The 14,827-nt window shown below is 42.5% G+C and overlaps 1 protein-coding gene across 1 annotated transcript in view; it reads right to left on the reverse strand.

The window, feature by feature from the left end:
• Positions 1–1,113: 1,113 nt before the first annotated feature.
• The window catches only part of LOC309380844 (collagen alpha-6(VI) chain-like), a 71,740-nt gene continuing 58,026 nt past the window's right edge, over positions 1,114–14,827 (reverse strand). Inside the window, exons 32-36 of the mRNA XM_081930940.1 lie at positions 10,352–10,866; positions 9,098–9,194; positions 5,719–6,393; positions 2,501–2,597; positions 1,114–1,784 (exon numbers count right to left, since the gene is read on the reverse strand). Coding sequence (XP_081787066.1) covers positions 1,781–1,784; positions 2,501–2,597; positions 5,719–6,393; positions 9,098–9,194; positions 10,352–10,866 — 1,388 coding nt within the window. The 3' untranslated portion in view covers positions 1,114–1,780. The remainder of the gene's footprint in view (positions 1,785–2,500; positions 2,598–5,718; positions 6,394–9,097; positions 9,195–10,351; positions 10,867–14,827) is intronic.

The raw sequence follows: 14,827 nt of genomic DNA on the forward strand, positions 1-14,827 counted from the left end.
CTGCTTGAATGACAACATACAGTGTGCTGGGTGGAACAAATTGAGATTGCTTAGTGTGATGGATTTTGGTTTGTTGCTCCCAAGCAAGCTATTATCACAAGCCTGCAGCAAACCACAGCACAGGTAAGCAATAAGCCAGGATTCCTAACTTATCCGATCTTACTTGAACCACAATGTGAATGATCAGTGTGCTGGCACAATCCACCTGTTTGTTGTTGCTTCACTCATCCCTTTGCATAGGTGGGTAAAAATCAGCATTGCCCAGAGTGATGCCTGGACTCTGATTTGTTCCTCTCGAGAAAGACTCTCCTCTCTGGAAGAGAGGGGAGTGGTTGTGGGCGGGAGCCCGAGCACCTCCACCTTACCTGGCTGGCGCCCACGCCCCTCAGCAGGCACCCAACCAGGTGCCTCAGAGGGCGCGTGTTCAGCAGCCTTTTGCTGCGGCGCCAGCTTCTCCCCGTCCTCATTCTACACCGTCGTCTCGTCGCAAGTCACCCACCCTCCACTCCCTTTGAGTTAGGGCTTAGGTCATTGGCCTTGCTATGGACCTTAGGTTGGTTGCCCTGGTTGCCCGGGGGGCCCGGTAGGAGTTTTTCCATTTGGCATTAGGCTTTTTGGTTTTTTTGCCTACCTCGTAGCAATCGTCACAACTTTTGTGGTATTGTGGGTAGGTTAGGCATTGGAATAATGTGTTGTGGTGTGTCGAAGGGCTAGGTGTGGCCATTGCCTGCGCCTTCAATTTTTGGGTATTCCATTAAAGGAATCTGGCAGTTGTGTATTCTGTCCGATGCCTGCTTGGCGGGAGGCCATGGCACAACCCTCGGTGACATCAGGGGAGAGCCTATAGTTGGATTAGCATCAACAGGCTCCACCTACTGGTGAATAATCCCACTTGTTTGAGAGATCCAATGCCTAAGCCAATACCTTTTCACTGCTGTAATCAATAAAGTTGTGGCCTTTCCTTGCCCATTAACCTTATGTCACGTGTCCTTGTGTATTCATTTCATTATTGCGGGGGTCGGGTCCTCGAACCACAAAGTCAGGATTGAAAGCCAGCAACAAACCAGAGCGAGCGTGAAACAGCTACGTGAATAAAAAGACGCTACAGAGAAGTCCAAACCAGCAACAAATTTGAGTTTAATGATTTCATTCCATTCATGGCCATCAGGAGGGCAAGTACAGGAAAGGAGATACTTTGCTGGGGGGTGGGGAGGGCAGAATGAAGCAATGGGTGAGCAAGAGACAACTAGAGACACGCAAGGTGTGGAATAAGGGAAATAAGAAAATACACGATGAATAAAGGTTCGAAAGGCTCAGGTTGGAGGAGAAATGGCTGGCTGGAGATGAAGAATGGGCAAATAAAAGTAAGGAATCGAAGGAGAAGATGGGTTTGGGTATTAGGCTAAAACACAAGAGGCACAAAGTGGCATGAATCAGTGCAAATATTGAAGTGTTTGGAAAAACGGAGGTTATTTATACTTTTCGTGGAATGATAAAACATTTAACGTTTGTGCAAAACTGCTTTAAGTTGAGTAGAACTTTCAAGGCATTCTGTCCGTCAGAAGATATGGCCTTGCTAAATCTTTGGAAACGAAAGACCACATATGAAAAAATATGAAGACGAGAAAGAGGATCCATTCCACGAACTTCATACGCCACATCTGCTTTCCAGAAAACACAGCCATTTAACAACAAAAAACCCAAACTCATCGCTGTTGATTGCAGCTGACTAATGGTGAGAAGTCAGTTTTCTCTTCAATGCCAGGTTGTCCTCTTTCAGTCATCTGAAAAATATCAAAAGCAGACATTGCGGGAAGATGAACAGGAAAATGTAGGGTAGCCTTTGGTTTGGATGATGATTTTGGATTCCCGTCCAAGCCTGCTTTCCAGGTCATGTGGCCAGCATGACTAAACTGCATCTGGCGCAACGGGACACCATGATGAAAACCAGAGCGCACAGAAACACCCTTTACCTTCCCGACGCAGCGGTACCTATTTATCTACTTGCACTGGTATGCTTTCAAACTGCTAGGTTGGCAGGAGCTGGGACCGAGCAACGAGAGCTCACCCCGTCTGGGGATTCGAACCACCGACCTTCCGATCGGCAAGCCCAAGAGGCTCAGTGATTTAGACCACAGCACCACCTGCGTCCCAAGCATAATGTCACAAACAGTTCAGATCTGAATGATTGGATTCTTCCTCCTCCGATGAAATGGATCAACAACTCTGCCCCCCTCCCTAAGAGTATGCTTAAGTGCACCCTTTCATTTTCTCTCCTATAAGTGAATAGTCCCCTTAACTCCTGTAGAGAAACCTGCAGCCCTCTACTTGGGGAAAATCTTGACGCAAAAACCTACCCTCCATTCCCGATACTACATGGCCATGGCCATGGGGAAGGATTCTTCAGGGAATGCAATGCATACATAGACACCTATTTGTTGATGAAGAAGGACACTTTTCTAATTTATAACAATCTTTACAAATAAATGGCTGGACTTACATGAGACTGAGACTCCTTGAAGTGTATCTCAATTTTTGAGAGGTGACCTTGTTACATTTTGTTCGGAGTTCAGCTGGCGGATAGCTGTTGATTCCACCTGTTGTGAGAAAAAGACATGGGGATGAACCTTCGCAAAGTTTGGAAATAGATTTTGCCATGATTAGGGTGTACTTTCACATTTCCCCTCTTATCACCAGTGTGGTGTAGTGGTTAAGAGTGGTAGACTCGTAATCTGGTGAATCAGGTTCGCTTCCCCTCTCCCCCACATGCAGCTGCCGGGTGACTTTGAGCTAGTCACACTTCTCTGAAGTCTCTCAGCCCCATTCACCTCACAGAGTGTTTGTTGTGGGTGAGGAAGGGAAAGGAGAATGTTAGCCGCGTTGAGACTCCTTCGGGTAGTGATAAAGCGGGATATCAAATCCAAACTCTTGTTCTTCTTCTTATACTGAAAGTCCTAATGATTGCATCTGGCTCTGGCCCTACAGTTTCCAGTCCCTTCCTCTAATTCTTTTAGCTCACAGATGCAATTATTCTTCAAGATCATGTGTCAGGGACTGTGCTGAGGAGGGCTGAACAGACTAGGAATGGTGGGAGCCTCCCCCTCCCTCTGCTACCGATCAGGATCCTGACTCTTCCCAGGAGCTGTGGGATAGTATAGATTTGGAATAGTGGTTCGCAGAGGGACATAGTTCAGAAGACGAAAGTTGGGGAGAACTGGGTGGTGAACAGTTAGGAGAAGAAGAACCAGGAAAGAGAGAGTTAACAGACTCCAGTTCGCTGCAAAGTGTCCAGCCGATCAGTCCGAGGTCACAGAGATTAGATAAGGAAGCTGCACAGAAGACACAGTGGTTGCGAGTTCAGGTTGCAAGACGAGGAAGTGGCGAGGGTAACTCGGGCGGGGGAGTGGGTGTAAACCTTAACTGGGAGCACCTTTACTCTGAGAATGGGCTCTCTGTTCTTTCGTCGTGATCATTAAAATCTCTTTAAATGGTAAGAGACTATTTTTGCTTTGTTCTGCTTATCCACGGCTAAAGGAGGGGGGAGCCACTTCCCCGAAGGCTGACATCATGCATATCTCTGGTTATTGTGAAGAAGGAATGCGCGGAAGATATGAAACACTTTAGGGGAGGTGGGGAAAGGACCCATTTTGTAAATGGTTGCTGGGAAGTGATTTCCTGAGTGGGAACTGGCGGAAACAACTGGCAGAATCCGAGACCAGGGAGAAGAATCGGTAGAAGAAGGTTGGAAGAAATTTAAAGACTATCTACAGAAACATTGTAAAATTAAGGGATGTTAGAAGGATGCTGGAATGAAGTTATGTGATTTTAGCAGTAATGTTATAAAGGAGTATGTAAAAATGGGTTGTCAACAGGTGAGAATGTAAAGTTACAACATATTAAGATAAATGATTAAGATAAAAACAAAGATGGAAAGGATTTGCTGAATTAACTAACTGAACTAGAATACAAAAAAGGGAGGTGTGAGGAGGTCAAGGAAACAAGTAAATGAAAGATAAGTCATGGAAAAATTGATTTGTTTTTAATTGTTTTTATTTTTCAGTTTTTTGTAATTTTTTGTTTTATTATCTTTTTCTTATTTTTGAATTTTTTTGAATTTTTAATAAATATTACTTTTTTTTTTTTTTTAAAAAAGAGATTTCCTGAGTGGGGTGGAATGGAACTACTTGTAGTTTACTGATAATGGAGGTGGTTTCATGCTTATCTTTCAAAGAGAGGCCCTGGGGATTTTTATCTGTGTAGGTTGTAGGCCATTCCTCTGTAAGTCCTCTGTGGGAAAAGCTGTTGCATATGCTTAAAGGGACTGGTATAGCAGCTATCCTTTTTTAATATAAAAAACAGAATTCTTGGATGGACGCTTTAGGCATATTTTTGCATTTTGTTTTCTTTTTGTTATCTGGTTTTTAACTGATTGTATATATTTTGTATTTTACATTTCAGTACTCTTAAAATATACGAAACGATGAATAAATGCAATAAATAATAAAATTTACCGCTCAGTTGAGATTTCTGCTTAAGATTTCTATGCCATGGATTCACAGACGGGGGCTAATAATGTATTGCTATAAAATGGGCTCAGTGTCCTCAAAATGGGTTAGATCAGCCTTTGTCAACTTGTGGGTCCCCAAATGTTGTTGAACTACAACTCCCATCTCCCCTAGCTAGCAAGGCCAGAGCTCAGGGATGATGGGAGTTGTAGTCCAACAACATCTGGGGACCCACAGGTTGAGAACCACTGGGTTGGATGCTACACTCTGTTTATTTCACTTGCCACATAGTGCATGCGCTGCCTTGATACTTTTATCATTAGAAACCATCCACTTGTAGTTTCAGTTCCCATTTACTGCTTGCAGCAAAACTGAGTGTGGATTCTGTCAGTCCACCATTACCCACCCGGCCTTGCTGCTGGTATGCCAGACTTCACCCCAGTTTCACTCTGTCTTGCACAGGAGGGTCTCTATTTTCATCAGTGGAATGTCTGGTTCTAGTGTCCTAGAACTTCTCCTGATCATGGGGTAGCTAGGAATGAGTGGGTTTCTTGTGGGTGGAGAAGGAAGCAGGATCACATTCCACCAGAAGAGAGAAGAGGGACAGAACAGTTGTGAAGGAGCATCTCCACGCCCCATCGTTCAGCCCGGACACTGAGGTCCAGCTCCAAGGGCCTTCTGGTGGTTCCCTCACTGCGAGAAGTGAGGTTACAGGGAACGAGGCAGAGGGCCTTCTCGGTAGTGGCACCCACCCTGTGGAACACCTTCCCTTCAGATATCAAGGAAATAATCAACTATCTGACTTTGAGAAGACATCTGAAGGCAGCCCTGTTTAGGGACGTTTTTAATGTTTGGTGTTTTTAATATTCTGTTGGGAGCTGCCCAGAGTGGCTGGGGAAACCCAGCCAGATGAATGGGGTGGGTATGTATGTATGTATGTATGTATGTATGTATGTATAAATAAATAAGGATGCTGTAAGCAGAGAAAACTGTTCTCTCGCCTCTTTTCCAAGTCTGCTGGCCAATCAGAACAGTAGAGGGCCAGACCAGCAAAGAGACACTCAGGAGGCCATGATAATGTCTAATCTGGCACAGAGGGGTATGGAGAGCCCAGAAGATTTCCATAAGTGTGCTACAGCAACAGAACAAACTTAAAAACAACAGAGAGATGGAAAGCTGGGAGCTCTTTCAAAATCACGTATCGATAACTTACTCCGAAGGAGGTATAGAAAGGGTTTCAGGAACCTAAGCGCGTATTCCAATTCAGGCTTGTGAATCCTGCCAAGCTGAATCAAATGCTGCTCCACGGGTCGACTTGCCAGCTCCTCAAGTTCTGTGCCATTGTACTTAGGTCCCAAGGATAGTACCAACAGGGCGTAGCCTTGGCACTTGGCTCTCAGAGATGCTTTCTTCAACACTTCCTTATCCCAACGACTCGTTTCCCCAGCGGATACAATGATGAGAGCCTTGTGTTTCCTCGGGTTGGGAGCTGCTGAGAAAACGTTATTGATCGTCCACTGGATGGCATGGCCAGGGGCAGCTTCTCCACCCAGCTGCCGAAGGGATTCCCGGATATGTTTTTTCATTGACTGTGTCTTGCCGTAAGACACCAAGTCGAACTCTTTTTTTGCCGGTGGTTCCTGTGTCTGGGGCTTGAAAACTGGCGCAGTGTGGCTCACCACAGCCACCCTGTCGCCCACAGAAGAAACTGTAGGCTCAGAGGAGACCTCAAAAGCGTCAAGTGCGCTGCTTAAGAATCTTTTCAGTTTCTCAAATTCGCTGGGATTCATTGCCTGTGAGGTATCCAGAATGAAAGCCGTGTCCACGTACCCCCAAGGCGGGAGAGATCTTCTGGTACGTTTGCAGGCAGCATTTGGTTTGCATTTGTCTGGAAACGAACACATGTTTCAGACATCGGTTTACAAACTGCACAATGTGGGATGAGATACATAAGCAGCAGTCAAGTGCAACATTCCTTGTTTTCCTAGAGTGGACATGTGAGGGAATGTTTGGTCCAGCCAGTCAAAGACTTCCTGTTTCCTCCTGGCTGGGATATACTGTATTTTTCGCTCTATAAGACGCATATTTTCCCCTCCCAAAATTAAGGTGAAATGTGTGTGTGTCTTATGGAGTGAATACAGGCTCCTTGGCTTCAACGATAGCAACGCGAAGCATCCGAAGCGCAGTGGGAGCGCTCCCGCTGCACTCCGGAGGCTTCACGTTGCTTTCACTGAAGCCTGGAGAGCAAGAGGGGTCGGCATGCACTGTCCCCTCTCACTTTCCAGGCTTCAAGGATAGCTACCTGAAGCCTGGAGAGCGAGAGGGGTAGCAATCTGAAGCCTCCGGAGCTCCCGCTGCGCTCTGGAGGCTTTGGGTGCCTTTTGCTGAAGGGTAGGTGCCCCTTCAGCTAAGGCGCAGTGCCCCTTCAGTTAAGCGGGAGGAGAAATGGAAGGGGCTCCATTTGTCCTGCCGCTTCACTGAAGGGGCGCTGCGTAGAGAGGGGGAGAATTTATTTTCTTGGTCTCCCCCTCTAAACCAAGGTGTGTCCTATGGTCGAGTGCATCCTATAGAGTGAAAAATACGGTACTTTCTTTGCATGTGACTAGAGGTGGGCGTGACCTTACCTGTTCAGGTAACAAAAGGACAAGGCACGCGGTTCTCTCTCTCTCTTCCTTTTACATTCGACCAGCTTTTTAGCTTAAAATGCTCTGTTGGTTTTTCAGCCAACAGAGGACACTGGGATCATTCCTTCATATGGGGTAGAACCACATGCATATACTTCATAACTAAGTCTGCCTTCAGGGATCCAACTGTGAACTAATGATGTGAGTAAACTTCTTTTATGATCTTTAAAAAAATTGTTGTGTGATTATTCTTTTAAGAGGGATATAAGGGGACTTACCAGGAACCTAATAGTGTGAGGCTTACACAAGCCTGCAGCCAGCTACCCGCTGTGTGTTTAAAAGGGGAATGTGAAACTCTGCTAAGTAAAGGAACTTGCTAGCGCAAGTTAGGAAGGATATTAATAAACAATATTTCCTCTGCTGCCTCCCTGAACATTCCCACACACAAGGGGGTAGGTTGCCTCTTAGAAACTAATGGAACGCTCCAAGAAAAAGGAAATAATTCTCTTCAGGATTGAACTGGCTCACAGCCTCCATTGGGGAAGTGCTGAGGAGATTGAGTTATGTTCATTTCCAGTGCTTGGCTGGACTCAGAGTTGTTGAGATATCTATATATATTTAGATATTCATATAAATTATAAAATGTCAGGGTTGGGTGGCGTACAAAATTCGCAGAAAACGTAACATCCCATAAAAATGGTACAGAATACCAGAATGACCTTTGTGACCATTCCTGCATTCTATCAACACTGGGAACTTTGATTATCTAAAGTCTCCCATGCACTCCTATACTCATTATTTGAGAGTCACATTTCCAAATATCGAGACAATTCTTTCCTTATTTTAATATTACCCATGTCAAATGCAACCCGTGAAAGCTCGTTCAACACCCTTAAACGGGTACAAAATTTACATCTCTACTATATCCCAATAGCATATAACAAGCTCAGCAATTTAGCAATAGAAGGTTCTGCATTGCAAGATGTAAATTGGGACAAGTTAGCCAATGATTTCATGAGAAGGAAATGTTGAAGAAAATTGCTTGAATATCTGTTACTATTATATGAAAATACTTGAATTTAATTCATTTTGTTCATTTTAGATAAAGTTCATTTTTGGATGAAGAGACATCTTTTCTATCTCTATGTACGTATATCATTAATTTTAAACAACAGCTCAGTCAGTAGAGCATGAGAATCTTAATCTCAGGGTCTCAAAGTTGTGGGTTCGAACCCCATATTGGGCAAAAAGATTCCTGCATTGCAGGGGGCTGGACTAGATTATTAATATTAATATTTTATTATTAACATTAATTAACATTATTAACATTAATATTTTAATGTTCCATTATTTTAATGTTGTATTTTATTTTTGTTTTTAAGTTGTAATCATTCATCTTGTTTTTATTATTGCTTGTAAGCCGCTCTGAGCCCGGCCTTGGCTGGGGAGGGCGGGGTATAAATAATAAAATTATTATTATTATTATTATTATTATTATTATTATTATTATCACGGTCACTCCGGTACTACAGTTCTATAATTCTACTGTTTAATCGTATAATAGTGGAAAAAATCAACCTAAAATCAGTGAATCTAAATAAAAGTTTAGATGCGTTTTTCTTAGTTGCTCCTCTGGCTCACTTGTCAACTGTTTTAAAATCAGCCCCACCCCCTGGAAATATCCTTACAATAACCGCTTGATTGCTCTTTTTCAAAGCCCTTAATCAATACTACATTTCTGGTAAGTTTAACTTCCATCGGATGCCTTGATTTTCATCGCATGTCAATTTGCATTACCGTAAGAAGGGCATAGTAGTCAGACGGTTTGCTCATCAACCCTCCTTCTCACAGCGCTTTTCTCCTGAAACACCAGATATTTCTGCCAAGCTCTGTCAGTCTTATGGCTCATCATGATCAAATAAACATGTTTCTTGAAAATTATAATTGCAAGAAGATTATGCTTCGTACCGTAACAAAGAGTGCACAGCTGGAGTCCCTGTAAAAACACTGTGTAATCTCCTTTGCTTGGAATGTGAAGGGCTTGAAACTGTCCGGAATCATCCATCTAGAAAGAAAAAATGAAAAGGAGGATAACAAACTTCAGGTAGTAGTAGTAGTAGTAATAATAATAATAATAATAATAATATCTTGTGAACTGCCCTAGGACCTGCGGGTATAGGGTGGGATAACAATAATAATAACAAGATTTATTCCCCACCCATCTGGCTGGGTTGCCTCAGTTGCTCAGGTCGGCTTCTAACACATATAAAAACATAATAAAACACCAAACATTAAAAACTTCCTGATGCAGGGCAGCCTTTGGGTGTCTTCTAAAAGTTGTGTAGTTCTTTATGCCTTACGCATAGGAAGCTTCATACAGCAACAGTGTTTTGTGTTGTGTAGGCCCCTATGATGTAAGTAATGAGCCCCGCCTGCTAGCCTGCTCCCTAAAATATCACTGGTTTGCTCATTTCTATATACAGGGTGCCTACATTCTGCATGGACTGTTGCATGGCAACATGTGCAAATGGCTTTAGATACCTACTAGGTCCATAAATTACCATATAGCATGTATTCAACACAAATAACAGTGGCAATTTGTTTTTGACAAATGACAGCTGGACATATAAAGGGCCCCATTACCTTCAGTAGCTTAGGGCCTTATCAAGCCTAAATCCGGCCCTGGCTACCATAAATAGAGAGCAAAACATAATCGCTAAATGCAAAAGAAGTAAAACTGACACTGACAAACTGGAACGTGTCCAGAGGAGGGCAACCAAAATGGTCAAAGGCCTGGAAACGATGCCTTATGAGGAACGGCTAAGGGAGCTGGGCATGTTTAGCCTGGAGAAGAGGAGGTTAAGGGGTGATATGATAGCCATGTTCAAATATATAAAAGGATGTCACATAGAGGAGGGAGAAAGGTTGTTTTCTGCTGCTCCAGAGAAGCGGACACGGAGCAATGGATCCAAACTACAAGAAAGAAGATTCCACCTAAACATTAGGAAGAACTTCCTGACAGTAAGAGCTGTTTGACAGTGGAATTTGCTGCCAAGGAGTGTGGTGGAGTCTCCTTCTTTGGAGGTCTTTAAGCAGAGGCTTGACAACCATATGTCAGGAGTGCTCTGATGGTGTTTCCTGCTTGGCAGGGGGTTGGACTCGATGGCCCTTGTGGTCTCTTCCAACTCTATGATTCTATGAAAAGACCATAGTTCTCCTCACCGCAAAGGAACGATGGAGCTGGGTGATGTTATTAAATGCAACGACCACCGGAAGGATCTCTAAGGCACTGTATTCAAGGACAGCTGTGTTGAAGGAATTTGGATCGGCAGTCTGACCGTGGCTGAAAAAGACAGCAACTTTTCTCAAGTTAGCACCTTGGAGAGTTCTCTTGAAGGCATTCCTGGCCACAAACCTCATCGATGCACCCGTGTCCCGTCTGCTTGCTGCTCTCTGATACGAAAGTGCCTTGAGCTCTTGAAGCAAACGGTCCTTGCTGCGGAAATCTGAGAAGCGGATCAGATAGCGGGTGCTAGAGCTGTAGGACACGACGCCCACCCTGGCTCCCACAGGACAGTTGCTTTCCCTGATTCTGAGGTCCTTCACAATCGCTATGACGATCTCCCTCATTCGGTCAAACATCTGAGGCGTGGTGTCTTGAGAGACATCCAAAGCAAACATTAATTCTGTGGGATATATCGGGCATTCTGGCATCCCTAGGACAAAAGAGTGGATGGCTTATCGAGTCAGACACCAGATTTCCAAAGGTCAGGAGACAAAATAATAATATAGATTAATAATTTGTTATTTGTACCCCACCCATCTGGCTGGGTTTCCCCAGCCACTCTGGGTGGCTTCCAACAAAGATTAAAAATACATTAAAATGTTACACATTAAAAACTTCCCTGAACAGGGCTGCCTTCAGATGTCTTCTAAATGTCAGGTAGTTGTTTATCTCTTTGACATCTGGTGGGAGGGCGTTCCACAGGGAGGGCGCCACTACCGAGAAGGCCCTCTGCCTGGTTCCCTGTAACCTCACTTCTCGCAGTGAGGGAACCGCCAGAAGGCCCTCACAGCACTGGACCTCAGTGTCCAGGCAGAATGATGGGCGTGGAGACGCTCCTTCAGGTATACTGGGCCGAGGCCATTTAGGGCTTTAAAGGTCAGCACCAACACTTTGAATTGTGCTCGGAAACGTACTGGGAGCCAATGTAGGTCTTTCAAGACTGATGTTATATGGTCTCGGCGGCCGCCCCTAGTCACCAGTCTAGCTCTGTGTTCAGTTCTTCTTTACAAAATGGAAATGCTTTATTTTATTTTTGTAGTTTAGAAAGTAATCTACAGATCTTTTCAAAATAAATAAATAAACAGGGGTGGAGAATTCTCTTAGCTTTCCGAGGCATGAAGGAAGCACTTCCAAGTTAGCGTGAGGGCAGCCTGACAAGAAAGATGCTTGAAACTGCTCCACACGATGGAGCAGCAAGATAATATCTGTGTTGCAAGTTCATCAACACCTCAAAGACAGAGGTTTATCAACCGTGAGCAGTAATGTTAGATGGCGCTGTGAAGACAAACCGCACAGACTTGTCCCCACGCCATTGCACATGGTAAGTTGATATATGCAAAAAGGATTCCTAAATAGCAGGGGTAGGAGATGTTTTGCAGCCAAGGGCCACATTTTTTTCTGGGGGCCACATACTACAATGAGGACATATCGTGCAATCTCTTGGGCCAGACAGCGAGATTCATCCCTCAAGCACCTTATCAGATGCATGAGCATAGTTGGTTGTTTAAGCATTCACTGAAAGAAGATTGGGAAATGTTTATTGAATATATGGGGGAAACTGCGTACACTTGAAAACGTTGGCAACATTAAGATAAATTCAACAGTGCAAATAAGTTTTGATGGAAATAATAATGGAATACCGAATGGTTTAGTTTATATAAAATATGCAGGGATTTATGATATGCAAAATGAACAATGGAAGAGAAGGGAAGTCATTGATATTTTAAGGTTGTTTAAATGAATATTCTAAATTTAATTATTTAAAATTTAATAAAAATTAATAAAAATTAAAAAATTTAAAAACTAATATAAAAATTAATATAAAAATTAAAAATTAAAAAATTAATTAACAAAATATTAGCATCATCATGTACTTCTAAATAACCAACTATGCTCCACATAATAGCTGCAGTATAACGTTAAGTGCCTACCTTGGTAACAAGCTAAAGGAAAGAGAGAGAAAATAATATAGCACCATTAACAACAACAACAACAACAGTTTATTATTTATACCCCACCCATCTGGCTAGGTTTCCCCAGCCACTCTGGGCGGTCCCCAAAAGATTATTAAAAACACAATCATACACCAAACATTAAAAACTTCCCTAAACAGGGTTGCCTTCAGATGTCCTCTAAAAGTCAGATTGTTGCTTATTTCTTTGACATCTGATGGGAGGGCGTTCCACAGGGCGGGTGCCACTACCGAGAAGGCCCTCTGCCTGGTTCCCTGTAACCTCACTTCTCTGAGTGAGGAAACTGCCAGAAGGCCCTCGGAGCTGGACCTCAGTGTCCAGGCTGAACAATGGGGGTGGAGACGCTCCTTCAGGTATACTGGCAAATTATGTAGCAAATGTTCAAGAATCTCTTCTAGTTATCATAGAATGCTTCAACCATTATTTTACAGAAATCCTTTTGAATGGAATGGCGTAGCAACGGGGTGTAACTCTGAATGTAGAGGGCATTCGTGTCATATTCAATTTGTGCATTTAAAGCACATGATGTCCCCCCAAAGAATTGAGGGCACTGTAGTTATTTAAGGGTGCTGGGAATTAGAGCTCTCTGATGGGTAAATAGAATTCCTAGTATTCTTGGGGGTGGGGGGGATGCCATGGCTGTTAAAGTGGCATATATGTGCTTTAAATGCTTTACTGTTGTTAACCGCTCTGAGCCCGTCTTCAACTGGGGAGGGCGGGATATAAATAAAATTTTATTATTATATTATATTTTATATTTTATATTTTATATTTTATATTTTATATTTTATATTTTATATTTTATATTTTATATTTTATATTTTATATTTTATATTTTATATTTTATATTTTATATTTTATATTTTATATATTATATATTATATATTATATATTATATATTATATATTATATATTATATCACGGTGTGGATGCAACTCCAGATATAGCAAGTGACCACCGTGAGTAAGCTTGGCCGGCAGAGTTAAACAAGAATGAATAAATGGATTATTCAATGAAGCAAAAGGTCCCAGCAACTGGTCCTGAAAAAAGAACAAATTTGCCAGCTCCCAAAATTGTTTATTGCTTGGTGTAGACATTTCTGCCTCCCATGAAAAGTAAAAAAAAAAGCGGAATTAGGAAAGTGGTATATCTCAGTAGCATAGGATCTGAGCTATGACACAACAATGGAAATAGTCGTCAAGGAGCTATCATGACAACAGCCAGAGATAACTCCCTATAGCAGAAGTTAACTAAAGTTTTGGCAACGACAGATAGCCAGATCAGCCAAAGCGTCTCCTAAAGCTATTTGAAGACTCGTCGACTTCTTAAGGCTGTGGAGGTCAGTAGTCAACCAAAGCTATATGATTAAGGGTCACGCTGTCAGGAGATTGTTAAGAAGGCCCAAAAAGTTTTAAAGGATTATTTTGAAATAAACTTAAAGACAAATGTGGAAAAAAGAACAATCTGGGACGCAAGTAAAGCAGTTATGAGAGGGTTTCTAATACAGCAGAACACGATTAAAAAAAGGCTCTGGAATGAAAAGAAGGAGAAGATTTTGGAGAAAATAAGAGAAGGAGAGAAAAAACTGAGATCCAGGCCTAAATCAAAGGAAGTATTGAGAGAAGTGAAGTTTTTCCAGGCACAATATTCGAAACTGATAAATCAAGAGGTGGAATGGAAAATTAAACAAATGAAACAAAGATCCTTTGAATCTGCTAACAAGTGCGGGAAGTTGTTGGCTTGGCAGCTGAAAAAGAGACAAAAGCTTAACACAGTTACAAATCTAGAGATTGAAGGGAGAATGGTTCAGAAACCCGAGGAAATTAGAAAGTGTTTCCAGAGATATTTCAAAGAACTTTATTCACAAAGGCCACAAAAAGGCTCGGAGGTGGACCAATTTGTCACAACTAATGGATTACAAAAAATACCCCAGGAAATGAGAGCAACCCTGAACTGTAATATTACAATCCAAGAAATTGAATGCGCCATTCAGAACCTCCAACTGGGCAAGTCTCCGGGACCTGATGGACTTACTTCCAAATATTACAAGGCATTGAAGGATTCATTGATACAACCATTGTTGGAAGTTTGTAACCAGATTATGGAGGGGAGGAAGGCACCGGAAACGTGGAAAGAAGCTTTCATCACGTTGATACCAAAATCAGAAACTGAAAAAACTCAACTTAAAAACTACCGTCCTATCTCACTCCTAAATGTGGATTACAAAATTTTTGCTGACATTTTGGCAAGTAGGTTTAAGAAAGTATTAAATGAAGTGATTCATAAGGACCAAGCAGGCTTTCTCCCTGGCAGACATTTATTTGATAACACAAGAAACATCATTGACATTTTGGAATTTTTACAGATTAACTCAAATACAAGAGCGGTGTTGATCTTTATTGATGTGGAGAAAGCCTTTGACAACATTTCTTGGATGTT

The sequence above is a fragment of the Podarcis melisellensis genome (genome assembly GCF_964234715.1).
Source record: "Podarcis melisellensis genome assembly, chromosome: 12".
NCBI lineage: Eukaryota > Metazoa > Chordata > Lepidosauria > Squamata > Lacertidae > Podarcis > Podarcis melisellensis.